A 19,289-nucleotide genomic window follows, 5' to 3' on the forward strand; every position below is an offset into this window, starting at 1 on the left:
CAGAAGGGTGGAATGGCATGGAGGCTGCAGCAATGGATGGTTCGATGGCGTGAATTGAGATGAATGGCATGGAGGCTGCAGCAATGGATGGTTCAATGGTGTGAATGGAGATGAACCCATCTCCATTGGTGAGTGGTGGAGGAGGGGGAGGAGGAGGAGATGGAGGAGGAGGAGGGTGGATCAAAATCCATGGACACTACATTGGCAGGTACAAGTGAGGGCTTCACTGTGGGCTACTGTTGCAAGTGACAGAATGACAGGAGAGCACAGGTAGGGGGTGGCAACGGGGAAGAATGCCACTGCAAGTGGGAGCCTTCACCCAGAACAACGTTTTGGCCCAACCTGCTACCAGGCATATTGGCATGACCACGGCAGGGGTGTTCCAACAGGGTGAGGGCATAGCTGATTTTGCATAGTTGGTCAGCTACTCCCTACCAACATCCACCACAAACAACTACTGTCCTTTGTAGCCCATCACGACACACAGCAGCCACCCTTGCCGTTGGCTGAACGCCAGGCTCAAGTGGCAGCCTTGAGAGGGAAATGTGGTGGTTCACAGTGATCTGTGGCATGCAAATCAGGAAGCAGCAGATCCAGGAGACCTCAAGGCCAGCATCCATGCAAACTTTCTGCAGCACTACACCCACTGATTGGCTCACCCAATATGTATCTGAAAGCTCAACAACGTATCATTACAGGAAGCAGCAGATACAGACTTCCTCGTTTGGGTCTTAAATGTATGCACAAAGTGCTGGATATGATTGTGAATGCAAAAGTCCTCAAACTTCTGTGACACAAATTGCTGACCATTATTGAATACCATGGCCCTGAGGGGTATCCCTCAATGGCAAAAATTACCAACAACCCACAACCTGTGGCACTCAGCATGATGGAGAACAGGTTGGGTATGTACAGGAATTCGGACAATGCATTGCCCACCAACAACCACATGCTGCCCAAAAAAGGGGCCAGTGAAATCAATGTGCACACTATCGTAGTTGTGCTCCAGGACCAGCCACAGAGAGAACTAGTGTAGGGGTGTAGCCTGACTTTGTGCACAAGTCCCACAGGAATGCACCAGTTGTTTGATGTCACAATGTGACATTATGTCAATGCCTCCATACAAGTCATACCCTAGTGTGACATATGCAGCAACTGGAGTATGTGAGGACACAGTGACAGTGGAACAACAACACAACAGCACTGCTCCTCTGCAGCAAGCTCGAGAACCTGCTGGACAACATTTAGCCAATCACATAGGAGGAAAAACATATACCATGCCTGATCTGCACATGAAGAGATGCACTCTCTCAAACCAAACTGGACCATCGAAACGATATGCTGGAAAAATGGGTCAGTGACCATGGTAGTTGTGACTTTGCATGTCATCAATGGAAAGTCCAACAGAGTTTGCTGCAAAGCTTCATCCAATGCAAACACAAGAGCCTCCTGATAGGCCCCACCAGTAGCTGCAATAGTGTATCAGTACTGGTGTGACGGATGGTGGAGCAGTAACGAATGTCATAACAATAGTTACTGAGAAAGTGGGATCACTGTTGCAGCTTGGAATGAGGACCAAATAAGAAAACCAATGACTTGCTGTTGATGATGAAGAGGAACCTAGCGCCACACAGAAAGATATGGAACTTTTTAACTCAGAAAGTAATACCTAATGCCTCCTTTTCCACCCGTGAATACTTACATTGCGCAATGCAAAGCATCTTTCATGTGTAAGTGCCAGACTGTTCAGTGCCACCTTGAGTTCTGATGGGACAGGATGGCACCAATGCCATATCAATGGGACAGGGTGGCACCAAACCATAGTGGGACACATCACAGGCCACAGTTAAACATTTCCTCAGCATAAAAGAAGCCAGACAGGGCTTATAGCACAAATGCTGCTTGACTGACTGAAAAGTTTATTGACAGTCTGCAGACCAGATGAACTTAGCACCCTTCTGGCAAACTCAGTTAAGAGGCTGGCAGATATGCGCCACATTTGGAATGAACTGAGCATAATGTGAAATCTTACCCAAAAACGACTGAAACTCCAACAGGTTTCTGGGCACCAACAGACTGACAATGGCCTTGATGTGATTGTCTGTGGCAACAAGATCATCTTTACTAAGTAAAATGACCCAAAAAAATGCATCTGGGGAGAAAAAACTGTAATTCTCCAGCTTGCAATGAATCATTCTCCAGGAGGTGTTGCAAAACCAGCTGAAGGTCCTGAAATGCTCCTCCCAAGCAGGGACCATGACCCAAATGTCATCAAGGTAACTGATGCAACAGGGAATGTCCTGAATCAATTGCTCCAAATACTGTAGTAAATACCAGTGCAGATGAAATTCCAAAAGGCAAATGATTGAAATTGTACAGCTCAAAGGGTATGTTGATGACCAGTAAAGTCAGAGAAACTGTATCCAGTGGCTAGTGCAGGTAATCATTGCACAGATCAATGCAGGAAAAATATTTGCCCCTTCTCCCCTTGCAGCCCCATGACAACTTTGCCAACATCTTTGCCTGCCACAGAATGGGATATGAATTTAACACACACTGTGTGTTGACCGTCTGTTTAAAATTGGCTTGACAGCATGTGGTGCTTGGGCTTCTGAATCACCACCAAATGAGTGACCCACTAACTCGACAAAATAGGAGAAACAATGCCCTGATTCTGCCATCACTGCATCTCAGCCTTAACCTTGTCAAACATGGAGAAGGGAATGGGGTGGTGATGACAAATGTTGGGTACTACCGATGCCATAAGAGAAACACATGCCTCAAAATTTTCTGCTCAGTCAAAGGTATTCTCAAACAGCAGGCTGTAGGACTCCAGTAAGGCGTCCAAATCATGAAAAGGAACAGATGAGAAACTAAATGCACCTTGTCAATGAGTGGGCAGCCAAAAAAGAATATGCGTCGAGCCCAAGGATATTTCGTGCCAACTATGAATTGACTACTAACAAGATAAGATATTATTCCACATTCTTGCAGTGCACAGAGATGGAGAAGTGCCCCTGCAAAGACTGGACTGTTTACTATAAGACACAACGTGACAGACTGCTATTGCAGCTCTGGGTAACCCAGGAGCCTGTACATATCTAAGATAACTAGGCTGACTGTTGTTCCTGTGTCTACTTGAAATTTGACCATACACTACCAATGTCAGAAAAATACACTGGGGCAACATGGGTATCATCAGAGATAGCCACAGAGTCCTGTCAAAAAACTTGTGTCTCCAATGACTGACTCATGTCATGTCAATATTTCCTGTCAATATTTGCAGACAATTGCCAAACAATCTATCTGTTGGTATACCCCACATACAACCACCATGTGTCAGCAGTCACAGTGAATATGCAACAAAATAAAATCTGGGCTTAAGTTTACGATATGGGGATCGACCCATAAATCCAAACCATACGGGATACAAATCAACAAAAAAAGTTTCAACACAACAAAAAGAATAAAGGTCATAATCATATCAATAAGTTCAGTTACATGCAAAGAAGCATCTAGCCTCAATTAATCGTTGTACACTCACCTTGAGTACACACAGTCGCGATGACCAGGGTACCCAAAACAGAGCTAAGCTTGAGTCTGTCAACAACTCAAGATCCAATCAGATATAATATTACACTACTCAGGATAGATTCAATTGAACATAGTCATAAATAGCTTTGAATGATGACGCAATCCAGTAGCTTGAGAACCAAAACCAGAGTATGAAAGCAGACATTTATACAACCTGTTACATTGTCTGTACTTGTAAATGTCTTCCAAACTATTTGGTAATTGTCCATACAACTAACCTATGTACATAAAGATCTAAAAGATTCACTCACAAATGATAAAAAAATACATACTAATTTAAAATTACATAATGTATTGTACTTGAAAAACCATGCATTTCTGCTGAATAACACTGTCTTTTAGCAGTCTTGGCTAACAATTCACAAATACCAGCCACAACACAGATCCAGTCAACAGATGCTTGAGTATGTTACCCAGCATCCACGATCTCTTGCAAGTTGACTGGTCCAGCAGGGTACAGCCACACAACAATGTGGGAAATGTATCTGCCGACATCTTTCAGCTTCCTCCTTACAGGTCTCATCACATGCTCCAATGCATAGGTAACTTCCTGTCTAGTATTCACATCAAATCCTGAAACATTGTTAGTGTTCTAAATATGCTGTTCAATACCTTCTTTACATCACATGAAATATGTTCTCCTTAGTGACTTTTCAAACGCAATTATATGGGATTTATGTCAGGTGCTATTAAAAGTGTTCATGTATAAAACATTAATAAACAGAGTTAAATGCAATGAAAAAAAAAAGAATGAACTAACAAGGCAATACACACAGATATGTGATACTATTCCTAATTTTTGCAGTAAAAGTTATGAACATTGTCCCATCTCAAAATTGTAAAAGAATCTACTCATTTAGTCTCCTGGCATATACGCATCAAATTCTAAAGCACAAATCTATTACAGTACATAATTATATACAGTATCATAGATTTATAACTCCAGTCAATAAATAAAACAAAACCTTAGGAATCATATGATCTTACATACTACATTCATGACAATGGAAAAAGAACAAACAAACAAAAATTAGATGCTTATGGTTCGTGTCTATACGCTTTCAGTTCAGTGATATTACATAATCCAAACAACATCTTACATTTATGGTATATATGCATTAGGATGTAGATTTTCAAGAATTTTGAATGGCCCAATATAAATATCGAAAGATTTCTTTACCTCAGATGTCAACACTTTAGATTTCTCCTTGGCTTTCACCAACACAAAATGTCCTACCTCAAACTTAGATGCCTTTACCATCATGTCTCTGCTTCCTCCTATCCCCCTGCTTTTTCATCACCTACCTAACACATTCTTCCCTCTCTTGTGGTGACAGAATTTTACATAGTGGAAACAAAACATTTTCAGAAATAAGGTTAACCAGTCTGCGATTAAACATGATTTAAAAGGGTGAAAAACTGTTGAGGAATGTTGTAAGCTGTTCATAATATCCTCAAAATCACTGACATTATCTATCCAACTGCTGTGGCTCTTACTAATATGTTCTAAACAGTCTTGCAATTTCTCTCATATATCCTGGAGCACCAAAGTTAGAATATTCTTTATTTATGCATGATCAACAAGATCTTTCCTAGCTTGTGATGTAAACTGAGAAACATTATCAGATAAAATTGTTTTAGGAATACACACCCAATAAAAATATGTATCTTCAAACTTAGTAACGATTTCCTTACTGGTAGCTTTCTTAAGAGAAAAAAGCTTTGTGAACTTCAAAAATACATAAAATCACCACAAAACCATAACAAAATCCATTTTTTGACTTAGGTAAAGGTCCATAAACATCCACAGACATGAGATCTAGGTTAACATTAGGCAATTTGTTTTGCATTTGCCCTCTACTTGTTTGGTTACTTACCTTCACTCTTTGACATCTGCCACAGCTGGCAATCTTCTTCTCGACTCTTCTTCCTATCTTATAAAAATAAATGTTTTCCTGACTCTTTTGTGTGCATTTAGTTGATCCACAATGACCAAAACTCTCATGTGTATAAGTAATTCAAGTATAAATACATTGCCCTGGCCAACATAGTTTCCAATCCTCTGAGTCAGTCTTATGTCTCCTGAATAAAATACCCATGTGTACCTTATAATACTGTCCTGTCTACTCTCCTCATTTGTTACCCAATATGCTCTTATATACTACATTCATGGCAAACAAAATGCAGTTACATAGTCTTATAAATTTACAAACATAGAGAATATTTTCTTCTAGACTAGGTATCATTATGCAGCCATGTTCATATCTTAATTAACTTAATTATCACTGCTTCAAAGTCTTTCTCGATACAATAATCCTTAACCCATGATACTTTTTCTACAGAACTTATTAGGTTACATTTCCTTACGTAAGTAGCAACACCCCCTCCTTTATGTTCTGTTCTACAAAAAAACGATGTAAGATTATACTCCTGTAACTTATAATACTGAATATTATGGTTAGCTTTTTGATGCTCTGTAACCACGATTACATGTGGAGCTAGATCTGTAGCTAAGGCCTCAAATACATCGATTTTGTTACCCAAGCCCTCAACATTATAATGTAAAAATGATACATTGGTACAATTATGAGAGGATATATCCTTCTCAAGGTTAACATTATCACACAAATTGATAGTTTCTAAATTGGGAACACTGAGGGACTTTTTTATCCTAAAAAATCAGCAGTCTTGACACTGCAGTGAGGAATTATTTCGGTTTGCTTGCTCTGCAGGCATATATAATTATCACTTCCGTCTTTCGTGTGTATGACATCTGAGGTACAAGGTATCACATTTGAATTATCGCATTTTGTTTCCTCAATAGCTCTGTTGATGTCAGTTGCTAGAGTATTCTTGCCCAGACGATTAAGATGTAGTCCATGTACAGAGAAGCTGCTTCTTTGATAACTGTTAAGGTCCAGCAGTCTCACATTTTTTAACTTGGAGCAGAAATGTTTTAATTTTTTATTTGTAGATCGGATTTCTCGGTTCACACACGACCAGTCAGGCAGATCAAATCTCGCCGGAATATTTGACAAGATCACATTTGTATGGGACAACATCATTAACATAACAATCAACTTTTTAATAAATGAACTGGCCTCATTGCAATAAACGTCGTTTGAACCTGCTATAATAACAACGACATCACTTTCTGTAAAATCGGTGCAGTCGTTGTTTACAGAGCTTGTTACATCAACAAACTTCGCCCCTGGTTTAATAACGGATGAAATGCGCACGTATCCATCCCACTTATTGTGCTAGGTATATATCGAGCCCCTTCTGGTAATCTCGAGGTTTTCCTGGAAGCACTGGATAGTGTATTGGGGAAGCTAAGCAAGGGTGGCAATACAGTAAATATTGTAATGTTAGGAGACTTTAATATAAACACACTAAGCAACAGCCAGGAATGCAAAGGTTTACAAGACTGCATAAGATCCTATGATATTAAAGATCTACTTGGTCATGTGCCCACTAGAATAACTGAGTCAAGCAGCAGTTCCATAGATCATGTGATGACCAATTATGAAAATGTTGTTTCGACACAGACTGTAAACGGGCACATATCTGATCATCTAGGACAATTATTAGTGATTGGTTGTCTTAATAAACTTAAACAAAACAAAAAATTTGAGAATAGAAGATTATTTTCTGAATACAACATCACCTTGCTAAAGAATACTTTGGGTCAAGAATCTTGGGGATCAGTTTATAGAGAAAGGGGAGTTGACAGCAAATGGGAAGTATTTTTAAAAATTTTAACTAGACATATTGATATTACTATCCCGGCAAAGAAGATGAATGTAAATAAAAATAAACCTCCAGTAGTCAAACGTGTAAAACTTGATGAAAAAACGAAAAGACTCAAAGAAGGAATGGAGTATATGTATAAGCTACACAGAGAAACCAGTCTTGATTCATATAAAGAGGATTATAAAAAATATAAATATGAGTATCGCAAGGAAGTAAGGAGAAGGAAAGTAGAACATATTAGTAAACAGATCCGAAATTCTGACTGTGTCTCAAAGTCGTGCTGGGCAGTAGTTAATGATATGAGGAACACTGATTCAAAAACTAAAATTAATAATATAGAGTTAAGTATACATAATGATAATTTTTCTGATCCTTATATAGTTAGCAATATATTTAATGATTACTTTATAGATGCTATTGAAAATGATACTTGCATGAAACAGGAGAGGCCGTTTAAATATGATAAGGAAAAGGAAAGGGACTCTTGTATACTACCTACAGTAACCATCAAGGACGTAACAGAGCTAATTGACAACCTAAAAAATAAAAGATCAGCTGGATGGAATGAATTCTCTCCTTTTCTACTGAAAAAATGCAAGGGTGAGTTAGCCAGACCGTTAGTCCATCTAATAAATTGTGTACTTGAAGAAGGTGTGTTTCCGAAGAAACTGAAACTTGCTTTAGTTAAACCTTTACATAAAAAAGGGGAAAGAAAACAACCACAGAACTACAGACCAGTTGCCTTAACGTCAGTGTGTGGTAAATTAATTGAAAAAATAATGCTGGAAATCCTAATTGAGCACTATAATATGAATAACTTAATAGGAGATTTCCAACACGGCTTTAGAAGTGGTCGGAGCACCATATCTGCAGCAGTACAGTTTGTACACTGTCTGATGGAGAAAATAAATGAGGGATACGAAACGGCAGGAGTGTTTTTAGATCTTTCCAAAGCGTTTGACAGAGTCCATCATGGCGCTCTTTTAAGTAAACTTGCTTATAATGGTGTCAGTGGGAAACTGTTGCTTTTAATAGAATCTTACCTTAAAGATAGACAACAATGCACAGAAGTTGTGTATGATAATGGAGAGGTAATTGCAAAAAGAAGATCAAAGATAAGGAACATAAATTTTGGTGTGCCACAAGGCTCTATCTTGGGCCCCTTCTTGTTTATTTGCTACGTGAATGATTTCCCAAAAGTATTAGACACCAGTCATCGTATTACTATGTATGCTGATGACACCTCTGGCATTTGCTGGGCACGTAGTAATGATGACCTAAATTCAGTGGTACAGAATTTTGTTGAAAAAGCCCAAACACATTTTGAAAAAGAAAACCTGAGGGTCAATATTAGCAAAACTAATTTAATTTATTTTAAGACAAGTAGTTCAAATAAAAATACTGTTCTAAATGAGGACATTCAGGAAAATACCTGTTCAAAATGTAAATTTCTGGGGATATATATAGATGACAGACTTTCATGGAATCAGCAAATAGATCATGTCTGTGGTAAAATAACATCTAGTCTGTATTTACTAAGGAGATTAGTTCAATATTTAGATACAGAAGCAATAAAAATAGCGTATTTTGGGTTGGTGTATCCCCATCTATCTTATGGAATTGTATTGTGGGGTGGGTGTAGCCAATACAATATAAAAAGGGTATTTGTATTGCAGAAAAGAGTAATAAGAACTATGGCAAAAGTAAGACCCAGAACTTCATGTAAAAACCTGTTTATTAAGTTTAATATTATGACTATCTATGCAGTATATATGTTTCAATCAATATTCTTAGTGAAAAAAGACAAAAAAGTGACAAACAGGAATATGGAAATCCATGATTACAATACAAGACAAAAATCAGACTTTCATATGGTGAGCAGACGATTGAATCTAACAACAAATACCCCATTCATTAAGGGAGCAATATTTTATAATTCTCTGCCAAACAACCTGAAACAGCTTTCTGGTAGAATTTTTAAAAACAAGTTAAAAAAATGGCTTGTATTGAAGTGCCCATACAGTATGGTGCTGACATGATTTGACCTCAGGAATGCTATATTAAATATACTTCAATGATATTTTACTTAGTAGCATGTAAACTATTTATATTGTGTATCAATAATCTGAATGTAATTATTATAACATTGCCCATGCATGTTAAATACACGTTTCGAGCTGTAAGATAAATAAATAAATAAATGTCTTGTCCTCTATACTAAATGTTAACAGTGCTTGACATTTTACATACTTGCTTTGCTTACCTGTAGCTCCTCTTATGTTTACACCTACAATGGGCATTTTCACAAAATTCTTAGTATATTTAATCTTGTCTCTGAATTGTTCAGATATACCACAAATTGGACTACCTGTATCAATCAAACAGTTCCCTTCCCACTGATCAATCTTAATCTTAATGTAAGAACATCGAAAATCTGAATCATCATCTCTGTTATTCGACACTTCATGTATGAGATCACTTTCAATTTCATCAAATGCTGCATCTACACTGTTTCTGCAGGATTTTATCAACTTTGCTGGTAACATTGCATTACTTTGGTTACACATGTTGTCAAGTAAAATTGGAATAAACTGAATGGGTTCCATAGCACAACTAACATCAGTTATTACAGAAGGAACACAAAATGTATTACTGTCAAAATTACATTTCACACTTCGGTGCTATTTCACTTCATTCCACCAACTTGGATACAAATTTTGACTAACCACAGCTAAATTACTCCAGAATGCACATTTATCTATGTTATCATCAATTTGGTCCCAAACAAATTTCAAAATATTTTCACCTTTATTCTCTGGGTCACTTTAATGTTTGGATCATTACTCTGTATGACATTAATGAAAAACTGCTTTGACTGGACTGGTATTCCATGACTCTCACTTAAATCATCACATACAACACTTACCTTACCTGTAATCGCAAATAACTCTGAAACTTTACTATTCTTAAACTCCACAAATACCTGATACTCATCATCATCATCCTTATTATCATCATATTCTTCCATATTAATTCATCAATAACATCAGTAACACCACAACTACATACATTTGCAATAAGCTCCTACTAGTCTCGGGCTTACCAACCTCAGTCATTTCACAGCTCTCATTCACATCTAAATCAAAAATACCACCTAATTCAGATACCTGTGCAATATTATTAATATTGTTATTATTGTCTAATTGTAGGAGTAAATTGGGGGTCCTGTACTTTTTTGATGCGTTTCCTCATCCCCAACCTGTGGACCTTCATTCCTTCAATTGGAATGTTGTCTACTCTGGGGGCCTTGTTCTGACTTAGGTCTTTCAGTACTCTGTATAATTCTGCATACGGTGTCATATCTACCATCTCATCTTCATCTATGTTCTCTTCCATTTCTATAATACTGCCCTCAAGTATATCCCCCTTGTATAGACCCCTCATATACTGCTTCCACCTTTCAGTTTTCCCTTCTTTGCTTCAGACTGGTTATCTTTTCTCCAATGGTTTCTTTAATTTTCCTGTATGCAGTATCTATCTTTCTCCTAGTGATATATGCTTTTGTTAGACGTTTGTATTCCCTTCTGCCTGTTTCATTTACTGCATTTTTGTATTTTCTTTTTTCATCAGCTAAATTAATTTTCTTTTGTGTTACCCAAGAATTACTACCAGCCTTCATCTTTTTACCTACTTATCCTCTGCTGTCTTCACTGTTTCATCTCTCAAAGCTATCCACATGTCCTCTACTGCATTCTTCCCCCCTGTTCTTATCAATTGTTCCCTAACACTCCCTCTGAAACTCTCAACAAACTCTGGTTCTTTCAGTTCATCCTGGTCCCAACTCCTTAATTTCCTACCTTTTTGCAATATTTTCAGTTTTAATCTACATTTCATTACCAGTAAATTGTGGTCAGAGTCCACATCTGCCCCTGGAAATATCTTACAATTTAAAATATGGTTCCCAAATCTCTGTGTTACCATTATATAATCTATCTGAAACTTGCTTATGTCTTCAGGTCACTTCCACATATACATCCTTCTTTCGTGATTCTTAAACCAAGTGTTAGTGGCGATTAAATAATGCTCTGTGCAAAATTCTACCAGGCGGCTTCCTCTTTCATTCCTTTCCCCCAGTCCACATTCACTTAGTATTTTTCCTTCTCTTCCTTTTCCTACTACCAAATTCCAGTCCCCCAGGACTGTTTAATTTTTGTCTCCCTTAGCTATTTGAAAAATTTCTTTTATCATTTCTTCAATCTCTTTGTGACCTGCAGAGCAATTTGTCATATAAACTGGTACTATTGCTGTGTGTAGGCTTTGTGTCTATCTTGTGTACAATAATGCATTCACTATGCTGTTCATAGTAGCTTATCTGTTTTCCTATTTTCTTATTCAATATTAAACCAACTTCTGCATTACCCCTATTTGATTTCGTATTTGTAACCCTGTATTTACCTGACCAAAAGTCCTGTTTCTCCTGCCACCAAACTTCACTAATTCCCACTATATCCAACTTTAACCTATCATTTTCCCTTTTTTAATTTTCTAGCCTACATGCCCAATTAATGAATCTGCCATTCCGCACTGCAATCCATAGAATGCCAGTTTTCTTTCTCCTGATGCTGGCATCCTCATGAGTAGTTCCTGCCCAGAGATCCAAATTTTTGTTATGTAATGATTTTTTGAGAAATGAAACTTTATCGTTAATAGTATCCTGTTAAAAGCGAGTATTAGTATTATCAAGTACTGATTAGTTCATCACGGGCTAAGGGCACTTTTTAACCTATTGGTAACTTCTGGGACAAACCTTCTCAAAACTTTGATGAAATGCTGTGATGCAAAAAAATTAATTCTTAACATGTCAGATGAAAGTGTGTATCATTACCCTAGCATACAAGTATTTTAAGTGGATATTTTATAAACCCTACACTGACCTTTTATGTAAGTTTAGAATGTGTTTGTGTGGTACATTTTGAAATTGTCTGTTTATGTATAAGAATTAGACTAGAAGATTTACAACTAACCACTTGAATCTCATTTTACCTGTAACTGTTTATGTCTGAATAAGATTGTAAAATTTACAATCATCTATATACATCCTCATGAAATGTTCACATAAAGGATCCATTGAACTCAAAAACAACTAAATAAGTATGGAGAGAGACTGCATCTTTTCCATAGGTAGTCAGTTTTACTTCATTTTCCTCTGATGTAGGAAAGTGGCAATTTTTTGTTTGTTCTTGAATGAAGATTAATAGCATATTGCTTTACTCCTGTGATACAAGTTCAACACTGTTATTTTCAAGGTCATATGGGGAAACAGGAGTAAATGGGCAACTAATACTTCTTTCTGTCTATTGTACAGAATACACATTCACCTCTGTGGCTCCATTGTCCCAGCTAATTACACTGGACTGGCACTGCAGCTTGATTGGAGTGAGGTGGTGTATCAGTTGGAGAGCATTGTTCAAAAGCTTAGCACCCTCTCAGTCTTTTTTATGTGCCTGCTGACAGATCAACTCTTCAGCTTTACAGTGAGTTGTCTCCTTTATTCCTTCCATATTTATATTCCACCCAGAGCATTTCATTATGACATGAAAATTACTACAGAATTAAGTAAACAGGAGTATTTCAAGTAAATGTGCATGAAAAGTTCCTTGGTCTGTGTGTTTTCTGCAAATGTTGCAATAAACAATTGATTTTATAAACATATGTAAATTGCATTTGTTGTTTTGTTTGTGTAAAAACTTACTGCATTCTTTGGGTATTGCCATCTTCCAGATTTTATTAGTTTTTTCCACTGTGAGGCCTGTTCAAAAAGTATCCAGCTCCTATTTATAAAATCAGTTGTTATTCAGATACAAGTTTAACATTAGTTACCTTCAAAGTAGTCCCATTCAGCTTCCGTATATCTCTCCCAATGCTATTGCCATTGCTGGAAACATCATTGGAAAGCCTCTTCTGGTGTGGTGTGTTGTTGCTCCTTTGTATTCTGCATAATGTCTTCCTCATTCTGAAATCTAGTCCCTTTCAGCGTCTCTTGTCAGTTTAGGGAAAATCACAAAGAAACTCAGTGCTAGGTCAGGGGAACAGGGAGGCTGACAAACCATAGCCATAATGTATTTGTCAAAAAATGCTGAATTAATTGAGAATGATGAGCAGGTAAATTATCATCATGAAGCTGCCAACTGCCCACTGCCCACAAGTCTGACCATTTGCACCTTACTGCTTTGTGAAGATGACACAAAACCTCTTGGTAGTACTCCTTATTGACATTATTACCTTCTGGGAGTGTACTCATGATGAACTATGTCATTGCAGGCATCAGTGTGGACCTGCCTTGCTTTTTTTGTCTCAAGGATGATGGGGGCTTTCGTTGTGAGGACCGTAACTTTTTTTCTGGGTTGTACCCATAAACCCAGGACTCAGCACCAGTGATCTCTGTGTTAAGAAAGTTAGGATTACGGTTCACAGTATCCAGAATGTCCTGTGAGATCTCCGAACGAACTTGCTTCTGCTCAGTTGTTTGCAACTTTAACACAACCTTTTTGAGATCCTCTTGATGTCCAAATGTTCCATTAAAATGGAATGAATGGATGTAATACTAATTTTAACCACATCTGCAAGTTGTCTGATCATGATTGTTTCAGCTTGATGATCGTGAAACTTAAAATAAAATATGATGCAAAAACAATGCTCCAGGTTTTCTGTCTTATTATTTCCAGTCATGCAAAAAATCAGGCATGTTTACTATATATGCCTACAAATGTAGAGAGTGCCAACAACAAAAAATAAGATTGGATAGTCTTTGAACAGCCCTTGTAGATACAGTTTTGTTGTGTGTGCACACTAAATGTTACAACAGAGTTACTTGCAGCTCACAGCTTTGAAGCTTATAGACAGAATAATACTGTGAGGCATCTTGTAAATAATTAGGCAGCTGTACTTAGAGTCAAAATACTAGTTTCAAGAAGCTTTGCATCAAATATTAACAGTATCAAAAAATGTAAACTGCAAGTATAAATCTTTTGTCACTCAAGTACTGCGTGATTATAATTAAACTCTCCCTATTTAATATGTTTTAACATGGAACATAATTACTGTATGAGTACCAAACTTGATAGCTTTAATGTAAAGGACATGGAGAAGAAAAATAATGCAGAATCATTCAATTGAAACACTTTCAATCTGCTGCTACGGTGCATCATACCATTACATACCAGTATCATTTCTGCTACAAAAAGGGCTCAAAATGGCACCCATCAGTAACCAGGAGAGTCTGAAAGTGCAGGATTGCATTCTGCACAGCAGAATGAAGCATGATCATAGGTATGCTGGCTACCTTCCTTGATATGTTATGCTTCATATCAGCACATGTGTGAATGTTCCTCTGGAAAACCATGTCCTTCAGGGAATGATATCAGGTGATCATGCCAGAAAACCATTTGGAAATTATCGGCTGATAATTCAATCATTTCCAAATGATTTTCAGAGAAGCAGATGAACATCACGAGTGATGTATGGTGGGGCCCCATCTTGCACGAAAACTGTTGAGTTCAATATGTCTCTCTCCTGTAGGGCAGGTATGACATGCTGGTGAAGCATATCACAGTAATGCCAGTCACACTGCATGTCTTTGGTCCTTAAGTGCTGACCTGTTCAAGAAAGAATGGGTCAATGATGAATGTAGCCATGAAGCCATACTATACGGTGACATGTTCACCATATAGAGGACTGGAGGTGAAGATCCCCACACTCAGCAATTCTGTGTGCTCACTTCACCCATCAGAGAAAAATGAACTTCATCTGCCCATAGGATGGTCCAAGGCCAGCTCTTGTAAACTTCAGTCCTTGCAAGAAAGTGGAGAGTGAAGTGAGCACATCATTGTGCCTTTTGCGGGCAAGTGCTCTAGAGCACTTGCCCGTGATAGGCAAAGGTCCCGGGTTCGAGTCTCGGTCTGGCACACAGTTTTAATCAGCCAGGAAGTTTCATATCAGCACACACTCCACTGCAGAGTGAAAATCTCATTCTGGAAGTAATAATAATGATTATAAAACATCCAACATTCCATGTAACACCTCCACACCATTTTTTTCTTTCTTTTTTCCTTTTCTATAAATACTTACCCCCAAGCTATGCATAGCACAACACTAACACCTCTTCCTCTTTCTGAGCTCAACATCTCACCTATTATAGAGGGATGCTGACTCAGCTTTCAGGATAGCAAATGGGAAGTTGTGGTATAGAAAATGGTCCAGAGAGCACTGGTGAGTGTGTGTGTGTGTGTGTGTGTGTGTGTGTGTGTGTGTGTGTGTGTGTGTCTGTAGTGAGGGAAGTGTTACGAAAAAATGTGTGTATAGTGTGTGCAGTGACTGATAAATATGAGTGAACAGTGTGGATTACATTATTTAATAAGTTATTTGTAAAAACAGTATTGTATACCAGGAGAAAATCTAATGATTGTCTCTAAGGTCTGTAAATGTATGCATGTACGAATTAGCTTATTTTAAATTGGTCTAAACTTGTAAATACTTTGGCATGTCCTATATCCTTGTAAAAAGAGATCTATGAATGAATAAAGCTACTACTAGTACTACATTGTGGAGATAAGTCTGAAGCCATTGTTTCACAAAACTTCGTATACCAATGGCTTCTAATTTGTCTAGCAAGATGTCATGTTGGACAGTTTCTAAAGCCTTCAAAAAGTCCACATTTATTGCTATTGTATTGTTGTGTCTATGACATGGGAAGTAGCTGATTCTTTACTCAATCCTTTGCGAAAACCATGTTGGTTTACAGATAAGAGATTGAATTTTTAATGGAATTTTTAATTCTATGTATCATTAGTGCCTCTATTATTTTTGAAAATACAGGTAACAAAGCTACTGGTCTATCAAACAATGGAAACTCCAGATAGCAATTTCAGCACTGTAGGAAGAGATAGATTGCTACTTACCATGAAGAACATAGGTCAAGTTGCACACAGGCATGATTAAAAGACACTCACATGTAACTTTCAGCCACAGCCTCCATCAGTAAACACACACACACACACACACACACACACACACACACACACACACACACACACACACACCCTCACACACACACTGCCATCTGCTTCACGTCTGCTGTGCAGCGAGCTACCTTAATTTAAGTATTAACTGTATTTTTCTTACTTGTCACTTCTTCTTCCGTGTGTATTTGCTTTTAGGAAGCTTTAATTGTCGGATGCTATTAATAGTGTCCCATAGATTTTGTGTTTGTTTTGAATACAGTCAGAGAGAGTCCCTTTAGTCAACCATAGTGCCAGTAGTGCTAGTGTTTGTTTGCAATACAGTCCAGAGACAGGTAGTGCTATTTTCATTGTTTTCTACAAGAAGTGCCTAGCAACGACAGTTTAGTGAATAAACAGCCGCCTTTAGTGAATTAGCAGTCTAGTTAAAGGTTGATTAACTCTCTTCAGTAAATTGATTCCTTAGGATCGATAGGATGTGTGACTGCTGTGTACGGACGCAGGAGGAGCTGGCCACTGTTTGCGAACAGCTGAGCGTGTTGATGGCCGCGGTCAGCCGTCTTCAGGCTGCTGCCTCGGAGTGTAGTGGCAGTGGGGAGTCTGGTGCATCGCAAGGTACACCCCAGGTGTTACATACTTCACCCACTCCTGCTGTTGAGACATCTTCGCGTGTACTGGGCGCGGTTGGGCCACCCTCTCCCCAAGGGGAGTGGCGGGTTCAGCTGCGTTCGCGGCGCACGAGGCGGAGGGTCAATGTGGAGGCTGGCCGTGTGGCATCGCCCGCTCTGCCTGTGAGTGGACATGTGGCTGCTCCTTCAGCAAGGTCCGAGCAGGCACACGGGGGGAGGGGTTTATTAGTTATTGGGAGCTCCAATGTTAGGCGGGTGATGGAGCCCCTTAGGGAAATAGCGGGAAGGTTGGGGAAGAAGGCCAGTGTTCATTCTGTCTGCTTGCCGGGGGGTCTCATCCGAGATGTGGAGGAGGCCCTACCGGCGGCGATAGAGAGCACTGGGTGCACCCGACTGCAAATTGTTGCTCATGTCGGGCCCAATGACTCCTGCCGTCTGGGTTCAGAGGTCATCCTCAGTTCGTACAGGCGGTTGGCGGAATTGGTGAAGGCGGAAAGCCTTGCTCGCGGGGTGAAATCAGAGCTAACTATTTGTAGTATCGTTCCCAGAACCGATCGCGGTCCTCTGGTTTGGAGCCGAGTGGAAGGCTTAAACCAGAGGCTCAGGCGATTCTGCGGAGACCTGGGGTGCAAATTTCTCGACCTCCGCTATCGGGTGGAGAAATGTAAGGTCCCCCTGAATAGGTCAGGCGTGCACTACACGCCGGAAGCGGCTACAAGGGTAGCGGAGTACGTGTGGAGTGCACATGGGGGCTTTTTAGGTTAGAGAATCCCCTCCCTAGGCCCGACAAGACGCCTCCTGAGACACAGCAAGGTAGGAGTAGGCAAAATGCAACAGGGAATAACAATATTAATGTGCTAATAGTAAACTGCAGGAGCGTCTACAGAAAGGTCCCAGAACTGCTCTCATTAACAAATGGTCACAACGCTCATATAGTACTAGGGACAGAAAGTTGACTGAAACCAGACGTAAATAGTAATGAAATCCTAAACTCAGATTGGAATGTATACCGCAGAGACAGGCTGGACAGTGAAGGGGGAGGCGTGTTTATAGCGATAAGAAGTGCAATAGTATCGAAGGAAATTGACGGAGATCCGAAATGTGAAATGATTTGGGTGAAGGTCACGGTTAAAGCAGGCTCAGACATGGTAATTGGATGTCTCTATAGGCGCCCTGGCTCAGCAGCTGTTGTGGCTGAGCACCTGAATGATAATTTGGAAAATATTTCGAGTAGATTTCCCCACCATGTTATAGTACTGGGTGGAGATTTTAATTTGCCGGATATAGACTGGGAGACTCAGACATTCATAACGGGTGGCAGGGACAAAGAATCCAGTGAAATTTTTTTAAGTGCTTTATCTGAAAACTACCTTGAGCAGTTAAACAGAGAACCGACTCGTGGCGATAACATATTAGACCTTCTGGTGACAAACAGACCCGAACTATTTGAAAAAGTTAATGCAGAACAGGGAATCAGCGATCATAAAGCGGTTACGGCATCGATGATTTCAGCCGTAAATAGGAATATTAAAAAGGGTAGGAAGATTTTTCTGTTTAGAAAAAGTGACAAAAAGCAGATTTCAGAGCATCTGTTGGCTCAACACAAAAGTTTTGTCTCAAGTACAGATAGTGTTGAGGATCAGTGGACAAAGTTCAAAACCGTCGTACATAATGCGTTAGATGAGTATGTGCCAAGCAAGATCGTAAGAGATGGAAAAGAGCCACCGTGGTACAACAACCGAGTTAGAAAACTGCTGCGGAAGCAAAGGGAACTTCACAGCAAACATAAACATAGCCAAAGCCTTGCAGACAAACAAAAATTACGCGAAGCGAAATGTAGTGTGAGGAGGGCTATGCGAGAGGCGTTCAATGAATTCGAAAGTAAAGTTCTATGTACTGACTTGGCAGAAAATCCTAAGAAATTTTGGTCTTATGTCAAAGCGGTAGGTGGATCAAAACAAAATGTCCAGACACTCTGTGACCAAAATGGTACTGAAACAGAGGATGACAGACTAAAGGCCGAAATACTAAATGTCTTTTTCCAAAGTTGTTTCACAGAGGAAGATTGCACTGTAGTTCCTTCTCTAGATTGTCACACAGATGACAAAATGGTAGATATCGAAATAGACGACAGAGGGATAGAGAAACAATTAAAATTGCTCAAAAGAGGAAAGGCCTCTGGACCTGATGGGATACCAGTTCAATTTTACACAGAGTACGCGAAGGAACTTGCCCCCCTTCTTGCAGCGGTGTACCGTAGGTCTCTAGAAGAGCGTAGCGTTCCAAAGGATTGGAA

The 19,289-nt window shown here is 39.2% G+C and overlaps 1 protein-coding gene across 3 annotated transcripts in view; it reads left to right on the forward strand.

Annotated features, from left to right (window-relative positions):
• The window catches only part of LOC126457790 (integrator complex subunit 13), a 249,485-nt gene that overhangs the window by 193,723 nt on the left and 36,473 nt on the right, over positions 1–19,289 (forward strand). The window contains exon 13 of one of the 3 annotated variants that reach the window (XM_050094375.1): positions 12,713–12,881. The exons of the other annotated variants lie outside the window; for them this stretch is intronic. Coding sequence (XP_049950332.1) covers positions 12,713–12,881 — 169 coding nt within the window. The remainder of the gene's footprint in view (positions 1–12,712; positions 12,882–19,289) is intronic. 3 annotated transcript variants of the gene reach the window in all.

This window comes from Schistocerca serialis, chromosome 2, assembly GCF_023864345.2.
Source record: "Schistocerca serialis cubense isolate TAMUIC-IGC-003099 chromosome 2, iqSchSeri2.2, whole genome shotgun sequence".
NCBI lineage: Eukaryota > Metazoa > Arthropoda > Insecta > Orthoptera > Acrididae > Schistocerca > Schistocerca serialis.